Source organism: Heterodontus francisci, chromosome 33, assembly GCF_036365525.1.
Source record: "Heterodontus francisci isolate sHetFra1 chromosome 33, sHetFra1.hap1, whole genome shotgun sequence".
In the NCBI taxonomy this organism is placed as follows: Eukaryota; Metazoa; Chordata; class Chondrichthyes; order Heterodontiformes; family Heterodontidae; genus Heterodontus; species Heterodontus francisci.
In genome coordinates, this window is record NC_090403.1 from 55,566,111 (window position 1) to 55,587,453 (window position 21,343).

General features: G+C 45.7%; 1 protein-coding gene across 2 annotated transcripts in view; it reads right to left on the bottom strand.

The window, feature by feature from the left end:
* Window positions 1–5,397: 5,397 nt before the first annotated feature.
* pnpo (pyridoxamine 5'-phosphate oxidase) overlaps window positions 5,398–21,343 on the bottom strand; it is a 34,345-nt gene continuing 18,399 nt past the window's right edge. The window contains exons 6-7 of one of the 2 annotated variants that reach the window (XM_068013642.1): window positions 20,996–21,066; window positions 5,398–5,523 (exon numbers count right to left, since the gene is read on the bottom strand). In XM_068013642.1, the coding sequence (XP_067869743.1) occupies window positions 5,472–5,523; window positions 20,996–21,066 (123 nt within the window). In that variant the 3' untranslated portion in view covers window positions 5,398–5,471. Of the gene's footprint in view, window positions 5,524–20,197; window positions 20,376–20,995; window positions 21,067–21,343 lie in introns of those variants that run through there. The other variant, XM_068013640.1, reaches the window with a different exon arrangement.

Here is a 21,343-nt window from a genome sequence, read left to right on the forward strand (position 1 = left end):
TGGTTGGACATATATCAGCATTCCTTCATTGTCACTAGGTCACTGCCCCCTCCAAATCACACAACGTCCTGACTTGGAAATGTATCACTGTTCCTTCATTGTCACTAGGTCAAAATCCTGCAACTTCCCCCCCCCCCCCCTAACAGCATTGTGGGGGACACCTTCACCATATGGACTGCAGTGGTTCAAGTAGGTGGCTCACCACCACCTTCTCAAATGCAATTAGGGATGGGCAATAAATGCTGGCATTACCAGCAGTGCCAACAACTAGAGAATGAATTTTTAAAAAGGCACCTAAGGCCCAAGGGTTTCACATTTCTTTTTACAGTGGAATTTTTGGGGGTTATGTTTCCCATTTTGTTTGTTTGGGCCCGACACCTCTGGAGATGATTAGGCAGGAGCACAGATTCATGGCACTACCACTGACACAGCACCCCCGTCCCCTCTACATACCCCCATACTGAGTGGAGCATAATTTGAAACCATGTCCATTTCTGTATGGTGGCCTTTTAAGTCTTAGCACCAAATGTGCTCCAATCAAAATGAAAAGGGCCCATTTGATGTAGAGAGCCCATTAGATGATCTAAACTCTCATAGTCCTCTGAAGAAAGAAAAACAAAGAACTTGCATTTCTGTAGCGCCTTTCATGACCTCAGGATGTCCCAAAGTGCTTTACAGCCTATGAAGTACTTTTGAAGTGCAGTCATTGTTGAAATGTAGGAAATGCAGCAGCCAATTTTTGTGCACAGGAAGCTCCCACAAACATCAATGAGGCAATTACTAGATAATTTGTGTTTTAGGTTTTGGTTGAGGGATAAATATTAGCCAGGACACTGGGAAGAATTTCCCTGCTCTTTTTGAAAACAATGCCATGGGATCTTTTATATCTACCTGAGAGTTGCCAGGGCCTTGTTTCAACATCTCACCCCAAAGACACCACCTCCGACAGTGCAGCATTCCCTCAGTACTGCAGTGTCAGACTGGATTATGGGTTCAAATCCTACTCCAGAGTAAACCCCATGACCTTCTGGCTCAGAGGTGAGAATGCTACCCACAGAGCCATGGCTGACACCATGAGACTGATGATATTCAGACTGACATTGGTGGAACCTGAGCTGTTGGGCAGTCAACATGGAACCACTAAAGCTACAATCGCAGAGAAAACCATGAGGACCAGAACCCTTGGCAAAGACCTAAGCTGCTACCCCATTGTATTAACCCCAGCTCAGTGACTGAATTTATTTTCCAACCTGCTTAATTTCCCCCTTTTGCATCTTTCTCTGAAAACCCATTAATAAGTTACAGCAGAATTAAATATATATTCCATTCACATTTGATTGAGGCAGAGAACAGGGAGAATGTCTTTTTAACATTGAGTGAGAACGTAAAAGGGGCGATGCTGATTTCCATTTTCCACTGAAGTGAATCAGGAGAAATGGATGAACGGGTGGCTGATCTAATATCACCTGTTTTATACATCTCGAAATTCAAAGTGACCACCACAGGAGTATTGTAGAAAAAGTATTTGTCCTCGGGTTTTATTACAAGTTGGAACATTAATCTTCATGACTGTTGTCAGAATAGCTGTGGAGATCAGGACCCTGATGGCTTCAAAAAAAATTGCGTCAAACACATTCAGGCACAGTCCTCCACCTGTAGTTTCATTAACCCTTAAGTGTCCCGGGCACCTTACATTTCAGAGACCCGCACCTCCCCATTCTGCGATCCTTTGTTTTATAACAACTAGCCAGAATAAGTCAGGATATCTAAAGGTGAGTGGGTGCGTTGGCAGAAAATTATAAATCACTTTTATTATCCCAACAAACCTAAATATTCAATACACATATATTTATATTCAGAAATCATGACGGACTCCCCAGTAACTGGAGGTAAAAGACACCAGGTTAGATTTTCCCTGCAATCTCAAATGGGAATCAGAAGCCCGCACTGTGTGGGAAACAGTCACTCATTGTGATTTTCCCCGGAGCGGTCAGTTAATGGCCAGAGGATGGGCTCATCGTCCAATTAAGGATGGCTCTCAAAGCTGGAGGGCCAATCAGAGGCCTTCTAGCTTGACTACAGGAGCAGGAGGCCAGGGAGCTATGTGAGGGAGAAGGCCTAAAAAAACAGAATGTGCTGATCCTCAGTTCTGATGAAAGGTCACAGAATTGAAACGTTAACTCTGTTTCTCTCTCCACAGATGCTGCCAGACCTGCTGAATATTTCCAGCACGTTCTGTTTTTATATCAGATTTCCAGCATCCACAGTATTTTGCTTTTATACGAGAGAGAGGGCACTTCAAAATGGAGGTGTCCACTCTCCAACCTTTTTAAATTTCAAACAAAAAATGGCCTTTGCAGTTGGGCCACTACTGTGAGGCTGGGGGTGGTGTGGGGTGGGGTGGGGGGGGGGCGGGGAACCCCTTGACAGAACAGCCTGTGGCTGCTGCTGCACCCGGGCAGGCAGGGAGGGACTGTAGGCTGCCTGGGGAGCTGGCTGTCTGGTTTGGCACTGGAAGGCTGCCTCCAGGCAGTTAAACGGCCCCTTGCCACCTGTGGGAACCCAGAGGCCAACTGGAAAATCCCAGGCAGCCTCCTTCAGTTAGTTTAAAGTGGCCCTTAATGAGCCAGGTCAGCTACCCACTGTGAGCGGGCGGGTTCCCTGCCACACACTACCCCCTCCCCCATCCCACCTCAGGGAAAATGGCCCGGGGTGGGATGGAGCTGGGGGATTAGCACAAAGGACAGTGGCACTATTTTTCGCGCTCACCCATCTCTATTCTCGGCCCCAACAGAGCCTAAAACTCAGGCCCTGAAATCAGTGCCCGAATTCTACGCCTCCCGCAGGAGTGGGCTGGAGGCGGGGGGTGGGGCATAAAATTCAGCAGGAGATGGGGGGGTGCCGTTCCCATCGCCTTCCTGCCCCGCTGCAATTTTACGAGCCGCGGCAGCAGCTAGAAACAGCTTGCCCGCCCCAGGTTAATTAAGGCCCATAAGTGACCAGTTAACTGCCACCGAAGGACCTCCTACTGTCACCGCTGGTATATTACCAGTGGCGAGCGGGCGGGCAGCTCAGTAAAACCTGGCAGCCTCTTTGTGGGTTTGAGGGTGCCCTCCTGATTGGGCAGCCTGAGCCCCACAGAGGGCCACCCCATGGCATTGCATACCCCAACAAGGTTAGTTAACAACAAGGTTAGTTAACCTCCCTTGCCTCGCAAGGGCCTGGCCAATTGTCCCTGGCAAGGCCCTACATTCTTACCTTCATTCCGGGGCCAGCGTCCCTGTTGCTCATCTCGCTGGGACTGAGAGCTGTCAGCCCACTGATTGGCCCACAGCTCTTAGAGACAGGACCTCCTGCCTCAGGGGGTCGGAAGGCCCGCCCAAGGCCAATTAAGGGCCTGGGCCACGAAAGATCATAGTGTGGCTTCCAGGCTCGGCGGAGACGGGCTTACCACCAAATTTTTGGCTGGTGAGGGGGCTTCCAGCCCAATGTAAAATTCTGGCCCAGGTTTTTACAGAGGTTTCCTGGACCCTGCCCACAAATGCAGGAAACTGGGAGGAAAGGTGCAACTAGCAAGTTCCGCAAAAGTTACAGTGGGAGATTGAGAAAATGTTTTAGAAACTCTACCTCACAGTCTGTCTGTGGTAGGGAATGGGAAAGCTCAGAATTAATCCACCAACTGTGCTCAGTCAGGTAATCTTTTTCACTCCCGGGTATCTATATAAATCCCTGGATTAAATGCCAGCCTGTAACTCACTCCTGGAGTATCTGTTATTCCATATATAAACCCCCTGAACCCCTCGATTAGATTCCAGCCTGTAACTCACTCCCGGGTATCTGTTATTCTATATATAAACACCCTTGAACCCCTCGATTAGATTCCAGTCTGTAACTCACTCCCGGGTATCTGTTATTCTATATATAAACCCCCCGAACCCCTCGATTAGATTCCAGTCTGTAACTCACTCCCGGGTCTCTGTTATTCTGTATATAAACCACCCGAACCCCTCGATTAGATTCCAGCCTGTAACTCACTCCCGGGTACCTGTTATTCTATATATAAACACCCTTGAACCCCTCAATTAGATTGCAGCCTGTAACTCACTCCCGGGTACCTGCTATTCTATATATAAACCCCCTGAACCCCTCGATTAGATTGCAGCCTGTAACTCACTCCCGGGTATCTGTTACTGGTTAGTGGGAATATCACAGGTTGCTGTGTAATGGCCATCCTTCTTCAACCTGCAGTCTCTATAGAGATTCACCAAATACTCTTCATCTTCTTCTTTGGCCTCCTTGTCTCGAAAGACAATGGGTAAGCGCCTGGAGGTGGTCAGTGGTTTGTGAAGCAGCGCCTGGAGTGGCTATAAAGGCCAATTCTAGAGTGACAGACTCTTCCACAGGCGCTGCAGATAAAATTGGTTGTCGGGGCTGTTACGCAGTTCACCTAGAGACTAATGAAATGTATGGAAACATATCAAGCTCTATGCAAAAATAAAAGGTTTCTGTGTTCAACCATTAACATGAATCCTATGTAAACAGGACAGGAGAGTCTAAGTCAACATCACAGTAATATGCTGCACTCTCATTAATGAGCAATGTTTTGCCTCTGCTTCTAATGTTACTGCATTGAATCCTTCTGGTTCTCACCTCACACCTAAAAAGGGAGGCGCTGGACAGTAAGTCACAGACTGATGGGGATGCTCAGTCCTTCATGTAGTTTCACAGTGAGGCAGACCTCTTAACAACAGCAGACTGGGTAAAGTCTGCACCTGGTTCGATGGATTTGTATACCATGCAAACTGGTCACCATGATAGCACAGTCGTAGGATTCAGTCAAACTGCATGTGGGCAAGGCCTCTGTAAAAATACATTTAGAATAACTTGAAGGCTGGTATCTGTATATTTAGGACAAGACACGGGCTGGGAACTATATAGAAAAACCAAAAGGCTGGAGTCTCTATATGTGACAACACATGACTGGAATATATATGTGTGTGATAACAGGTGGGCTGTTTCTGTATATATCAGATTGTAATGAGTTCTTTTATGTTGTCTGATGCAACATAAATGAGGTGCGTGGAGTCCAGTAGGTTGAAGATCTCAAACAAGTTTATTTACAGTTAGACTATTATATACAGTACAGAGCTAACTATTCACAGAACCTTACTCTGGGTGTTATAGTTGCCGAGCGACTGCTTATTAGCATACTAAGATCTTAAATTGTGGCGAGTCGAAGAGACTTAGTAGTTGGCAGGAAAAAAGACAGAGGCGCAAGGGGAGAGCCAACTGTGCAACAGCCCCAACAAACAAATTTCTCTGCAGCACCTGTGGAAGAGCCTGTCACTCCAGAATTGGCCTTTATAGCCACTCCAGGCGCTGCTTCACAAACCACTGACCACCTCCAGGCGCGTATCCATTGTCTCTCGAGATAAGGAGGCCCAAAAGAAGATCTTAAAGGGACATCACTCTTAAAGGCAATCATACAACATCTCCCTTCTTTCCAAAGATAAGCCTTGTATGCTAAAAGTAAAAACACATAACATTAAATAACATCAAAATTAGTTACACGGAATATAGATTATAAAATTTACAAGTTTAGAGGCTCAAAAGTCCATATATTGTCTCAGTGGTTTGACAACTCTTGCTCGGGGAGTTTGCGTCTCATCTGTTGCTGTTCTTTCTGAAGTTTCTCCCTCTCTGCATTCAGTTCTGTTGCTCTGCCTTCAACCTGCTAACATATTCTGTTACTTTTCTCAAGATGACCACCTTTGAGGCTTTGTCATTCTTGGAAAGTTCCGGCACCTCATCTCAAACAGCCAATAGACAATGCTTCAACTCATTCCTCTTCTGCCTCTCCTAGACATTGTGTGTCCTTTGCCTCTCCTCAGCCTCTGCATCTGAAGGCTTGAGTCTCAAGGTCAAGGACTTGTTGGGGGAAGAGAACTTGGCCTCATGGCGGTACCTGTCCATTCTGGCTCGTTGTGATGCCGGCAGTTCTCTGGATAGCAGAAGTGAAGGTGCGGTATAGTTGTGCTGTTGCTGAGTTTCCAGACAGCACCATTTGATGCTGGCCAGAGTCTGCAACCGGGTTCCGGTCCTTGGAGATTTCCCTTTGGCAATGCTCTCATGAATAGTTATGATGTTGAGGTCCTTACATGCACAGATCTTGAAATGCAGGGCAATTTCACCGTGTGTGGGACAGACCGCACTTACCACACAGTGTGCTTACTCTTTTTGACCTGGTTATGGTGTCAATACTGTTGGCTGCACCTAGTGCTTGCAGGTGCTGTTGTCCAGCTACAATGGCTTCATATTTCCTGCTATCTTCCAGCAGTGCATCAATGCTGTGACCTTTCCTTTTGCCCAAGAGGTCTTTCTGAAACACTTCAATGGGTATCAATACAATCACTAGCTCCACTATTTGGTCCAACAGCTCAGTTTCTGAGAAGTCACATTCATTAACCTTACTACGGTATGTATTGACGAGCTGGTGTATTGATTCCTGTGGCTGTTGCCTGTAAGGACATCAATTCCAGGTGGTGAATTCTAAAATTCACACTTATTCAGAGCTGAGCTTCTAGCACTTTCCATATCTTTGTGGATCTTTCTGGTCCTCGTCAGATAGTCCAGAGGTGTTGATTCTGTGAAATCCCTCATTTCCAACTGCTATTATTATTTTTACAGCCTGTTTTACTAGTTCTACAATTATTTGGTCTGTGAAGAATAACTGCATTCTTTGTTTCAACAGTCAGAACTCGGATAGAATATCTAAGGCTGTTCATGCTGGGAAATTTGGTATCCATATTTCTGTTGTTGTTTTGCTTTAAAATTTGCTTTAAGACTTGTTCTATGACTCTGCATGGTTTCCCCTTTAAGAGACTCTTTGTTATTTATACTAGCTGCTTTGATTGATCGGAGCAGGTGTTTGCTCGTGCTGTGTGTTTATCTTGCTTCCAGCACTTAAGCGTGGTCTGTTTACACAGCTGTCCAATAGGCAGTTCAATGTTATTTTTTGCTACAGTGTGTTTATGTTTTTCACCTTCTAGAGGTTTTATGAGTTTTTTTTTACTGTGGCTGGGTGAATGGAAGCTCTTATTCAGGCTCCAGTGGTTTTAATGGGTTATTTAAAAACTGTGGCTGAGTGGAAGACGTTCTGCAGAGATCAGGCTCTCCCGCGCGCTTTTTTTTGTATTTGAAAAAACCCCAATCTTTTGGAGGAATTCAAAGCTTTCTTTTTAAGCAGTGTCTATTTATTTATTTAGAGATACAGCACTGAAACAGGCCCTTCGCCCCACCGAGTCTGTGCCGACCAACAACCACCCATTTATACTAATCCTACATTAACCCCATATTCTCTACCACATCCCACCATTCTCCTACCACCTACCTACACTAGGGGCAATTTACAATGGCCAATTTACCTATCAACCTGCGAGTCTTTGGCTGTGGGAGAAAATCGGAGCACCCGGCGGAAACCCACGCAGACACAGGGAGAACTTGCAAACTCCGCACAGACAGTACCCAGAATTGAACCCGGGTCAATGGAGCTGTGAGGCTGCGGTGCTAACCACTGCACCACTGTGCCGCCCTCGACTGTTGGCGCAATGACTCATTTGATTTCTTTGCAGCCTGTTGTTCTGAGCTCTGTCTGCTACAACTGGAGGTAAGTCCCATTTTTCTTTAGTGTTTGAGCCAATATTTTCTTTTCTCTCCATTGGTTGTAGGGAAGTCTTTTCAAAGCTGTTTTACCTGTGGCCTTCAACTTAGACTTTTTTTCTCACCACAACTGCCACCATGTAATGAGATCTTTTACATTGTCTGATGCAACATAAACGAGATGCATGGAGTCCAGTTGGTTGAAGATCTCAAACAGGTTTATTTATAGCTAGACTATTATAAACAGTACAGAACTAACTATTTACAAAACCTTACTCTGGGTGTTACCAAGTTGCCAAGTGACTCTGGCTCTGAGTCACATGACTGCACCCTGGTACTTAGCTCATTAGCATACGAATGAGACATCACTTAAAGGGACATCACTCTTAAAGGCAAACATACAACACAGATAATAACAACTACTTGCATTTATATAGCGCCTTTAACATAGTAAAACATCCAAATTGCATCACAGGAGCATTATCAAACAAAATTTGACATTGAACCACATGAGGTATTCAGACAGGTGATCAGAAGCTTGGTCAAAGAGGTAGGTTTTAAGGAGCATCTTAAAGGAGAAGAGAGAGGTAGACAGGTAGAGAGGTTTAGAGAGGGAATTCCAGAGTTTAGGGCCCAGGCAGCAGAAGGCACGATCACTGTTAGTGGAGCAATTAAAATTGGGGATGTTGAAGAGGCCAGAATTGGAGGAGTGCTGAGATCTCTGAGGGCTGTGGGGCTGGAGGAGATTACAGAGATAGGGAGGGAAGCAAGGGCCATGGGGAGATTTGAAAACAAGAATGAGAATTTTAAAATAAAGGAGTTGTTGGACTGGAGGCCAATGTAGCTCAGTGAGCACAGGGATGATGGGTGAGCGGGGCTTGAAATGAGTTAGGATACGGCTAGCTGGGTTTTGGATGAGCAAATAAGAGGTATCTGTTTCTTTACTGATGTTGATTGAGGGATAAATACTGGCCAGACATCGAGAAGCACTCACCTACATTTCTTTAAAATAGTACCAGCCACCTGAGAGGGCAGATGGAGCTCAACCTCTCATCCAAAAGATGGCACCTCCAACAGAGCAGCACTCCCTCAGAATGGCACTGAAGCATCAGCCTATATTTTGTGCTCAAATCTCTTAAGTGGGGCTTGAACCCACAATCATTTAATTAAGAGGTAAGAGCACTACCCACTGAGCCATGCTGACACAGAAGGAAGGATTTCTCCAGCCAAGTGGAGGCTGATTCTGGTGCATGCAGGGTGGCAGATCCCCTGAAATTGACATTGAGTTGGTATCCTGTCGACATCCTGACCTTTTCCGGTTTTCCCCAGTTTGGGTTCCAAGTCCAGTGGGGAAAACCGTCGGGCCTGGTGAAAAAGCAATTGAGCCAATTAAAAAGGCAATTAAGAGCCTTTTGAACCATGGAATCCTTCTTTCCTTTCAGCAGACAGCTTCCACACCATGTCTGCACCTTGCCAGCGTCACTGAGGCACGTGCACAGCGAAAAGAGCTTCTTCAGTGAAACTGACAAGCTGGGAGGCTTTGATCAGTTGCACTTAAGAGCTCCAGCTATGGCCAGGTGAGAAACTTCTCAAAGCACTCCTTCTCTGAGAGAGTGCAGTCACTGCTTGACACTTGATTTGCAGCTTCTTAGAAGGCACTTCACTTGTCCAGCATTTTACTCACCTTCAGCTGCACCTCCCAGCTTCCAGCCTTCACCACAGCATTGGAGCAGCTTCTGCAGCTTGTTATGACCTTATTGAGGACGGTAACGTTAAAACATGAGAAATGAACTCCCCAGAGCAATTTAAAGAATTACACGACAAGATTGCACGTTTTAGGAATTTTATTAAACTAAAAATCCCCATTATTTAAATAGCACCTTATAAGTAACTGATACCCCAAATTACAGAGAAAGGTATTTTCTTCACTTATTAAAACACTTGAAAACCTCACACCACACTTATACGTTACACATCATCCTTGTTGGTGAAATCCTTATAGCTAAAAGTCCCAAACTCCTCCCAGTTGCAATGGGTTGGATCTCCCAGACCTTTCTCAAAGTCATTGTCCTCTTTGCTCACTTCTTCCCCGCACTTTTGAGCTGGACTTCCATGAATAAGGGATCTCTGGTGATCCTCTTGGTCTTTTACTTCTCTGCAAGTCTCAACTTTCAAAACAGGTTCACGTCTTTGCAGCCTTTTGCTGTATCAGTCTTCTGAGAGCAAGTGTTCCCTCTCTCTCTCTCTCTCTCTCTCTCTCTCTCCCTTGAGGCTGCCACCGCTGGTCTTCTTCTGGTCTTCCTTACAGCCTTCCTGCCTTCTGAAAATCTGTTGAATTTATCTGGAATCAAAAGTCAATAGCCAGTGTCTTTTCCAATATGCAAAGTCCACAAGTCTGGCTGCAGCAGAACCATCCAAGCATTCCATTGTTTCCAAGTGTTAGCAACTGCAATTCGTATTTACATTTTCAGAACCACCGACTCCTTGTTTGCGATCTGAAAGTCTGGGGAGGGTAAAACCCCTTGTTCTTCAGGTGTTATACCCCTGCAGTCTCTGCTTTTCAAAAAGATCTTTGAGCTGGGATCTCTGGGGTCCTGGTAACCAAGATTTCTGTCTTGTCTTTAAGCAGAGTTGATGTGAGGTCACCTGACTTCTCTGACTCCGTCTTAAACTACATTAACAATCACAGTTTTTAAAAACAAAGTCCAGGGTTCATAACAAGCTCCACATTTCACCTTTGCTGAGGGGCAAGAGCAGGAGCCACATCACTGCCATCTGCTCTAGCAGGAGCAGCAGTAGCAACACCTGCCTTCTCCTCAACCACATGCCCCTCCACTGAGCAGATGGGCTGGAAGGAGACGAGACCCCTAACACGGTCTACAGGCAGAGGATCAGCACTCTCGACATGTCTGAGAGGAGGTGCAGACTGTCATGGCAGGTCCCTGCTGACGTCTGCAGCCTCCTGGAACAAGATCACCTTCCAGTGTAGCAAGTGGGCACACCTTGCCTGTCACTGGAGGGCCTCTTCCGGCCGCACTCCACAAGCCCACCCCCCATCCCCGATCACTGCCACTCACCAAGTTGTGTGCTCTCTTCTCCAAGGAGAGAAAGCAGAGAGGTTTGAGTGTTCATAATGGCTTGTGCGCAGAGGCGAGAACAACACCATTCGTGGAGGGTGACTGTGAGACATAGGTGAGAGAGGGCAATAGGCTAAGAGTGAGGGTGACTTTTGGCCATTCGGATGGGGATGTGAGGAATGAGTGGAGCTGCAAGATGTGTTGACCTGAGGAGTGCTGTGCAGGAGGATGCTGGGCATGTCAGAGTGTGGGGCTTGGCACCTGAAATTGTTATGCCTCTTGCCTAAACTGCCCTCCTGAGGTTCTGGTTTCTTGGTGCACTTAGAGGTTGTAGGGAGCACACTTCTGCTGCTGACTTCTTCGGCCACGTCCATCCATGCCTGCTCATTTGGAGAGGCTGTCCTCTTCCTCCTATGCTCGAGAGAACTCACCTCACTGCAGCCCTTCAGATCCCACTGTAGGACCTCCAGGTAAGAGTGAAAGACCTGATTGGGGAGGGGGGGGGGCAACTTTCCCAGGTGTCCTCTCCATTCCTGTGGTTGCTGCAGCCTCAGGAATCTAACTATTGATGAGCCCTTGTAACCCACGCCGTGGTCCCTTTAATTAGAAATCCTTCCTTTGAATGGACGCAACATTCCACCTGCCCTCCCTAATTGGTCGGGGGTGTGGGGCGGGGTGGGGTGGAGGTGTGCCTGGAGGCAGGATGCTAATGACGTTGCTCTGGGAAAGAGGCTTGGCTAAGCCCGCCCATTAGGAAACCGTGTGCTTGACCCAAAAATGGTCCTCCCATTAAGGGGACAAGATTCCACCCAGAGACCACATGGTGTAGTTGAGGCAAATGGCATCAATGCATTTAAAGGGAAAATTGACACACAAGGGGAAAGGAATAGAAGGATACGCTGATGGGATGTGATGGAATCGGGTGGGAGGAGGCTCAAGCGGAGCAGAAACACCAGCATATATGCGGCTGACTGGCTGTTTCTTTGCTGTACATTCTATGTAATTCTGTATAGACTGTTTGTTACTAATAGAGGCTGAAGCCATTTCATAGAAATCATAGAATTGTTACAGCACAGGAGGAGGCCATTCGGTCTGTTGTGTCCGGGCATGCTCTCTGCAAGAGTAACTCACCTGGTCCCACTCACCTGCCTTTTCCCCGTGGCCCTGCATTTTCTTTCTCTTCAGATAATTATCCAGTGCTCTTTTGAAGGCCACAGTTGAATCTGCCTTCATTACAATCTCAGGCACTGCGTTCCAGATCCTAACCACTTGCTGCATAAAAAAGCTTTTCCTCATCTTGATGTCGCTTCTTTTGCCAATCGTTTTAAATCAGTGTCCTCTAGTTCTGGATTCTTTGGTTAATGGAAACAGTTTTTCCCTATCTACTCTGTCCAGACCCCTCATGATTTTGAACCCCAAAAATTTCACTAACATTATTTGACAGGGAAAGGGTGAGAATTCTATATTTGCCGTAAGACAGTGTTAGTTCAGTAGGTGGGGCAAGAGGTTGGAATGTTTCTAGTGCTGGTGCCCAGGCTTAATTTACAAGACACCTCCCAGAATCAGTCTATAAGGAGCTGTGAACCTAACCAGAAATTCGAGACAGACCCGTCATACAGGAAGCAGATCAAACACAGGCCCCTTTCATTCTTTCAACAACAAAGAAACTGAATCTCAGTTTCTTTCCTATCTTCTATTTTGGTTTCTGTGTCATGTTTTCATCGTTGAACTATGTTGGAGAGCGTCAGTGTACAGATGTGCAAAGTTGTCATGGCAACATGTCTCCCATTCACAAAATGGCTCCAGAAACAGTGCAGATCGGTACGCCAATATGGCTAAGTTGGTAACACTCAAGTCTCTGTCATGAACATTGTACATTCAATTCCCACTCCAGTCTGAAGACTGTGGGTTCTAAGCCCCATGTCAGAGACTTGAGGACATCATCTAGGCTAACACTTCCACTGCAGTACTGAGGGAGTGCTGCACTATCAGAGGTGCTGTCTTTTGGATGAGATATTTAGGGATGGGCAGTAAATGTTGGCCTTGCCAGCGGCACCCACATCCCTTAAATGAATAAAAAAAAACTGAGGTCCTGTCTTCCCTCTCAGGTGGATGTAATGGATCCCAGAGCTACTATTTTGAAGCTGAGCAGGGAAGTTCTGCGGTTCAGAGTATTTACTGGGAGAATCACAGAGTATTCTGGTTCAGGTATAACTAACTTATCTGAACTCTCCTTCCTTGTCTGTGTGGCATAATTTATTGGCCTTTTCCTGCATTGGTGCAGGGGACAGAGAATAAATGAAACAAATCAGAATCTGTGATCCTGCATCAGTTTAAGAAGACAGGAAGAGCTCCTGATGCGATCAGTCTTTTATTCACAGCAGTCACAAGGTACAACAGTAACCTCACAATTTAATTCATTGGATGAGAAACACTGAGCTGTTTCTGAATGACAGGATAATGCAAGCATAAACTTACAACTTTACAATATCACATACACAGTAGTCACAACAAAATTACAGATTTCACAGGGAAGGTCTTATCACAACTTCCAGGCATAAAATTATTGGGGAAGGTTTAAACTAAATTGGCAGGGGGACGGGCACCAGCATATAGAAGTAGAAAAGAGGAATAAGGTGTATAATGTGAGTGTTGGATAATACTAGAGAGGGAAGTAGTTCCATATTAGATAGGAGCAGATAGAGAAGGACTATGAGGAATGCAAAGACAGGATTACAATGCATGTATGTAAACACACAAAGTGTAGTGAATAAGGCTGGTGAACTACAAGCTCAAATAGCAGTATGGGAATATGATGTAGTGGCAATAATGGAAACATGGCTTAAAATGGTGAGGACTGGGTGCTTAATATACAAGAATATAAAGTGTTCAGAAAAGACAGAGAAGGAAGAAAGGGAGGTGGGGTGGCAGTAGGAACATAGGAAGATAGGAACAGGAGTAGGCCATTCAGCCCCTCGAACCTGTCCTGCCATTCAACAAGATCATGGCTGATCCACAGCCTAACTCCATATACCTGCCTTTGGCCCATATCCCTTAATATCATTGCTTAACAAAAATCTATCTATCTCAGATTTAAAATTAACAACTGTTCTAGCTTCAACTACTGTTTGTGAGAGCAAGTTCCAAACCTCTACCATCCTTTGCGTGCAGAAGTGCTTCCTAACATCTCTCCTGAACGGTCTGGTCCTAATTTTTAGACTAGTTATAGAATCTCCAACCAGTGGAAATAGTTTATCTTTATCTAGCCTGTCTTTTCCTGTTAATATCTTGAAGACTTCGATCAGATCACCCCTTAACCTTCTAAATTCTAGCAAAAACAGGCCTAATTTGTGTAATCTCTCCTCGTAACTTAACCCCTGTAGTCCAGGTATCATTCTTGTAAACCTACGTTGCACTCCCTCCAAGGCCAATATATCCTTCCTAAGGTGTGGTGCCCAGAACTGCTCACAGTACTCCAAGTGGGGTCTAACCAGGGTTTTGTACAGCTGCAGCATAACCTCTGTGCCTTTATACTCCAATCCTCTAGATATAAAGGCTAGCATTCCATTAGCCTTTTTGATTATTTTCTGCACTTGCTCGTGGCATTTTAAAGATCTATGCACCTGAACCCCCAAGTACTGATTAGGGAAAACATTGTAGTTTTGGAAAGAGGGGATGTCCTTGGGGCAAGGATGGAATACATCTGGCTAGAGTTGAGAAACAAAAAGGGTATGATCACACTACTGGACGATATTCTATAGGCCTCCAAATAATGTGAGAGAGATAGAGATGTGCAGGAACTATAGAGTTGGGGGACTTTATTCAAATATCATTTGGGATTATTTTAGCGTAAAGGGAAAGGAGGGGGAGGAATTTCTGAAATGTGTTCAGGAGAACTTCCTTGATCGGTATGTTCTCAGCCCAACTAGAACAGAAGTATTGCTGGATCTGGTGCTAGGAAATGAGGTGGGCCAAGTGGATCAAGTGTCTGTGGTTAAGAGTGATCATTGTATCATAAGGTTTAGGCCAGGGTTGTCCAACCTATTTGGGTGGAGGGCCCCATAGCGATTTTTGCTTGGCCTGGGGGGGGGGGGCTGGTGAGCAAAATTTGAAAGATAAAGGCATGAAATATTTATCTTAGTAATAAAATCAACAACAAATGTGCATTTTTGTGAAGAAGCTTTAAATGAGAAGACTAATTTATTGACTTACTCTATCATCACTTTATTAAAAACTGATTTAGTGACATACCTGGCATTGATTTTGCTTTATTAAATAGTCATTCTCTGCCCTGCCCGCACACCTGATGTAGTGATGCAGAATATTCTGGATAAATGTCCACATTTCAGGAGAGACCTTGATCTGTCTTTCCCTTTCCCCGTGCTTGTGTGTGTGTGTCTTGTTCTGTCTTCCCTCCCCCATCCCCTCTAGGACTCGGGGACACTGATTGAAAGCTTTATGCAAAAGATGCAGGGAGAATATGAGGAAGCACTTTTTTTACGCAGCAGGTGGTAATGACCTGGAACTCACTGCCCACGAGGGGGTGGAAGTGGAGACGGTCAATGACGTCAAGAGGAAGTTGGATGGTCATCTGAGAGAAACAGACTTGCAGGGCCACGGGGATTGAGGCAGAGAGTGAGGCTGACTGCATAACTCTGTGGAGAGATGGCATGGACTTGATGGGCCGAAAGACCTCCTTCTGTGCCGTAAATGACTTTAAGTGAGAAGCAGATTTAACCTTTCAAGTCGATGACCTTTCATCAGAACCTTTTTTCCACCTGAGTGATTTTATTTTGCAATATCCAGCCTCTGCCTTTACCTTTTCTCAAGAAGTGGGTGACACTGGCAAGGCTGGCATTTATTGCCCATTCCTAGATGCACAGCCACTTCAGAGGGCAGTTAAGAGTCAGTCATGTTGGTATAGGACTGGAGGCATGTGTCGGCCCAGAGCGGGTAAGGACGGCAGGTTTCCTCTCCTAAAGGGCATTAGTGAACCAGTTGGGTTTTTACGACAATCGACAGCTTCATGGTCACATTTACTGATCCCAGCTCTTTATTGTCAGCTGTTTTGAAAACTGAAGTCAAATTCTCAAACTGGTGCGATTTGAACTCATGTTCCCTCGGACAGTAGTTCTCAACCTGGGGTCCATAGAGACTTTCCAGGGGGTCCGTGCAACAAGGTAAAAGTGCTTACTGAGCAGGGCCGACCTTACGGGTAAGTCACCAACCAGGGCACCATAGTCAGGGTTTGGATCTTATCTTGCCACCATGTAGCTACTTGTAACTGCCTGCCGCTGCTTAAGACACTGAGATTTTTGGTTAAAAGCCCCACGCAGAGTGATATGGTAAATAACGGAGACTGCAGCCTCTTGAATTGATGCACTGTCACTCAAGGAGCAGCACAAAGCTGTCAAATCGGTCTCAGACCGTTGTTCAGCCACTCTCCCAATCTTTGCAGGGCCACTCCTTTACCAGACTGAGCAAATCAAATACTATTGTTAATTACATGGTATTTTTATGGGTGTTTTGGGGACTACATTCTGCAATTTCATCCGCTTTTCTGTGAAAAATAAGAAAAGTTGACTTTTATATGGAATGATTTATATTGTGTCATTGTCAAACATCACACCAGGATAGACAGACTCTGCAGTGAGAAACAGGCACACCCATCGCACTGATGTCTGTAAATAATCATCTGTTTTTTAAAAAGCATTACTAAAGCATTGTTAACTTGCAGTTGCAGAAGTTTCATATGATGGGTATTATTTAGGATTATAATTTAGAGGTGGGGGGTTGTGATTACTAATCTATTTGAATAGGGGCCCTTCAGTCAAAATGTTTGAGAACCACTGCCCGAGGATTAATTAGTCCAGGCCTCCAGATTACTAGTCCAGCACTTTGACACTACACTACCATACCGGTGGTACTGGTAGGAGTAATCTATTGGTCCCCAAACAGTAGTTCCGCAGTGGGGCACAATATAAACCAGGAAATACTGGGGGCTTGTAAGAAAGGTACGGCAATAATCATGGGTGATTTTAATATGCATATAGACTGGATTAATCAAATTGACAAGGGTAGCCTCGAGGGAGAGTTCATTGAATGTATTAGAGATCGTTTTTTGGAACAATATGTTGTGGAACCAACCAGGGAGGGGAGCAGGCTAATCTAGATTTGGCATTGTGTAATGAGGTGGGATTAATTAATGGTCTCATAGTTAAGGATCCTCCAGGGAAGAGTGATCATAGCATGCTAGAATTTCAAATTCAGTTTGAGGGCAAGAAACTGGAGTCCCACATTAGCGTTCTGGAGTTAAACAAAGGTAATTACATAGTCATGAGGACAGATTTAGCCCTAGTGGACTGGGCAGCAAAACTAAAAGGTTGATGAGCAGTGGCAGATGTTTAAGGAGATATTCAATTCCTCCCAACTAAAATATATTCCAGAGAGGAAGAAAGATTCTAAGAGGGGGAAAAAACATCCATGGCTAAGCAAGGAAGTTAAGGATAACAGGAATTCAAAAACTAAGGCATACCATATTGCAAAGGCCAGTGGCAGGCTGGAAGATTGGGAAACTTTTAAAGATCAACAAAGGGTTACTAAAAAAGTAATAAAAAGGGCAAAGGTAAATTATGAAAGAAAACTAGCGCAAAATATAAAAACAGATAGCAAAAGCTTCTGTAAGTCTTCTTTGGACTCCTTGTCTCGAGAGACAATGGGTAAGCGCCTGGAGGTGGTCAGTGGTTTGTGGAGCAGCGCCTGGAGTGGCTATAAAGGCCAATTCTAGAGTGACAGACTCTTCCACAGGTGCTGCAGGTAAAATTGGTTGTCGGGGCTGTTACACAGTTTGGTTCTCTCCTTGCACTTCTGTCGTTTTTCCTGCCAACTGCTAACTCTCTTCGACTCGCCACACTTTAGCCCTGCCTTTATGGCTGCCCGCCAGCTCTGGCGATCGCTGGCAACTGACTCCCACGACTTGTGATCAATGTCACAGGATTTCATGTCGCGTTTACAGATGTCTTTAAAGCGGAGACATGGACGGCCGGTGGGTCTGATACCAGAGGCGAGCTCGCTGTACAATGTGTCCTTGGGGGATCCTGCCATCTTCCATGCGGCTCACATGGCCAAACCATCTCAAGTGCCGCTGACTCAGTAGGGTGTATAAGCTGGGGATGTTGGCCGCCTTGAGGACTTCTGTGTTGGAGATACGGTCCTGCCACCTGATGCCAAGCATTCTCCGGAGGCAGCGAAGATGGAATGAATTGAGACGTCGCTCTTGGCTGACATATGTTGTCTAGGCCTCGCTGCCATAGAGCAAGGTACTGAGGACACAGGCTTGATAAAGGCGGACTTTTGTGTTCCGTGTCAGTGCGCCATTTTCCCACACTCTCTTGGCCAGTCAGGACATAGCAGTGGAAGCCTTTCCCATGCGCTTGTTGATTTCTGCATCGAGAGACAGGTTACTGGTGATAGTTGAGCCTAGGTAGGTGAACTCTTGAACCACTTCCAGAGCGTGGTCGCCGATATTGATGGATGGAGCATTTCTGACGTCCTGTCCCATGATGTTCGTTTTCTTGAGGCTGATGGTTAGGCCAAATTCGTTGCAGGCAGCCGCAAACCTGTCGATGAGATTCTGAAGACACTCTTCAGTGTGAGATGTTAATGCAGCATCATCAGCAAAGAGAAGTTCCCTGATGAGGACTTTCCGTACTTTGGTCTTCGTTCTTAGACGGGCAAGGTTGAACAACCTGCCACCTGATCTTGCGTGGAGGAAAATTCCTTCTTCTGAAGACTTGAACGCATGTGAGAGCAGCAGGGAGAAGAAAATCCCAAACAGTGTAGGTGTGAGAACACAGCCCTGTTTCACGCCACTCAGGATAGGAAAGGGGTCTGATGAGGCACCGCTATGCTGAATTTTGCCTTTCATATTGTCATGGAATGAGGTGATGATACTTAGTAGCTTTGGTGGACATCCAATCTTTTCTAGTAGTCTGAAGAGACCACGTCTGCTGACGAGGTCAAAGGCTTTGGTGAGATCAATGAAAGCAACGTAGAGGGGCATCTGTTGTTCGCGGCATTTCTCCTGTAGCTGACAAAGGGAGAACAGCATATCAATGGTCGATCTCTCTGCTCGAAAGCCACACTGTGCCTCAGGGTAGACACGCTCGGCCAGCTTCTGGAGCCTGTTTAAAGCGACTCGAGCGAAGACTTTCCCCACTATGCTGAGCAGGGAGATTCCACGGTAGTTGTTGCAGTCACCACGGTCACCTTTGTTTTTATACAGGATGAAGATATTGGCATCGCGCATGTCCTGAGGTACTGCTCCCCCAACCCAGCACAGGCAAAGCAGTTCGTACAGTGCTGAGAGTACAGCAGGCTTAGCACTCTTAATTATTTCAGGGGTGATGCCATCCTTCCCAGGGGCTTTTCCGCTGGCTAGAGAATCAATGGCATCACTGAGTTCCGATTTTGTTGGCTGTACGTCCAGCTCATCCATGACTGGCAGAGGCTGGGCTGCATTGTGGGCGGTCTCAGAGACAACATTCTCCCTGGAGTACAGTTCTAGGTAGTGCTCAACCCAGCGGTCCATTTGCTTGCGTTGGTCAGTGATTGTGTCCCCTGATTTAGATTTGAGGGGGGCGATCTTCTTGATGGTTGGCCCAAAACGGTGTCTGAGGCCAGCTGAATGTGACTGCATAGGTGTTGCCAGTAGTCATTTGCGCAGCGCCTGGCTGTTCTTTGTATATAAAAAGTATATAAAAGGGAAGAGAGTAGCTAAAGTGAATGTTGGTCCCTTGGAGGATGAGACTGGGGAGTTAATAGAGGGGAACACAGAAATGGCGGAGACTCTAAATCAGTATTTTGCCTCAGTTTTCACGATGGAGGACACTAGTACCATCCCAATAGTAACAGGTAATGCTCCACGGGATGCTTTGACTATGTTAAAGGCGCTTCACAAATGCAAGTTGTTGTTCCACCACCAGTTTCCTTATTGATTGTGTCGAATAACTGAATAAGAAGCTAATTGTCTGTCGAAGCCTGCGTTATCCATCATAACGGGTGGTCCCTCTCTCCTCCACTGCTGTTGATACTGCAAATTGGAGACTAATCAGGTATTGAGATGGTAGAGCAACAGATAAAGTGAATTTAGTCTTTCTCGTAGAGAGGTTGGTTTCTGTCAGTCAGGAGGAGTATGTAACCTGGGCTGGTTTGGCCAAAAATCCCTGGTGCTGCACCATCGGGGCAGGGAATAACTGGCGTGCGGTTCCAAGATATGAAGATTAAAAATGCAGGTTTTTGTCCAGAAATGGGGTGGGTTGGAAGGTCTGTTCCTATTATGTCACCTTTGATTCCAAATGACAATCCAATGAGAAATATGTCAGTGCTAGAACAATTTTGAAGAGATATCCATTATTCTCTGATTGAAATGAGGAATAGTTTGAAGATTGAATTCCAATGGTAGTGGCAGTTGATCATGGTGATAGTCTTTTATATACCCAATCACCTTCAGCCTTGTGAATCATGGAAGTGTCTGGAACTTTCCCTTCCTTCAAACGCTGGAACAAGATTCGGTCATGCAAGCGGTTGGTTTGGCCTTGCCAAAACTCAATGATGTTGGGCTCCAGGAGAAACCCTCCCCTTCAAAAACAACAGCACACATGAATTACAAGGAATGTACAGCACAGAAACAGGCCATTCAGCAGAACTGGTCCATGTTAGTGTTTATGCTGCACATGAGCCTCCTCCCACCATTCTTGACCTCACCCCATCAACATATGCTTCTATTCCTTTATCCCTCATGTACTTATCCAGCTCCCCTTAAATGCAACTGTGCTATTCGCCTCAACCGCTCCACATGGTAGCGAATTCTGCATTCTCACCACTCTCTACGTAAAGACGTTTCTCCTGAATTCCCTTTTGGATTAATTAGCGACTAACACTGACGTATGCGAAAAAATACTGCTCAACCTGTAGAGGTCAAAGTTAGGGTTTTGACCCTCCCTATCTCTCAAACCTGTAGGTTTCCTTTCCTACAGAGGGGTTAGTGAAACAGTTGAATTTTTATGACAATCCGACAGCTTCATGGTGACTTTTTACTGGCTTTATAGTTCCGGATTTTTTAAACTGAATTCTCAGACTGCCATGACAGGTTTTGAACTCACATGCTCAGGATTTACTCATCCAGTAACATAATTGCTACACGGATCGTAACCCCAGAAGGGAGGCTGCTGCTCGGTCAGCTTTCAGCCGTCACTCACCAGTACTCGGGCATCGGCACCTCCTTCTCTTTGTAGAGCTCCTCAAACTGTGCATTCTTCTTCCTGAGAAACTGAAAAGAGAAGAGCATTAAGTGGATGTCAAACTGGAGGAACCATGAAGTTATCGAGTACCACATTCAGCTCTGGCAACTACTCCTCGGGAAGCATTCCTGGGATGAAAGGATTGTCCTACCAGGAGAGATTGAGTAGAATGGGCCTATATTCTCCAGAGTTTAGAAGAATGAGAGGTGATCTCATTGAAACATATAAGATCGAGAGGCCTTGACAGGGTAGATGCTGGAAGGATGTTTCCCCCTGACTGAGAATCTAGAACATGGGATCACAGTC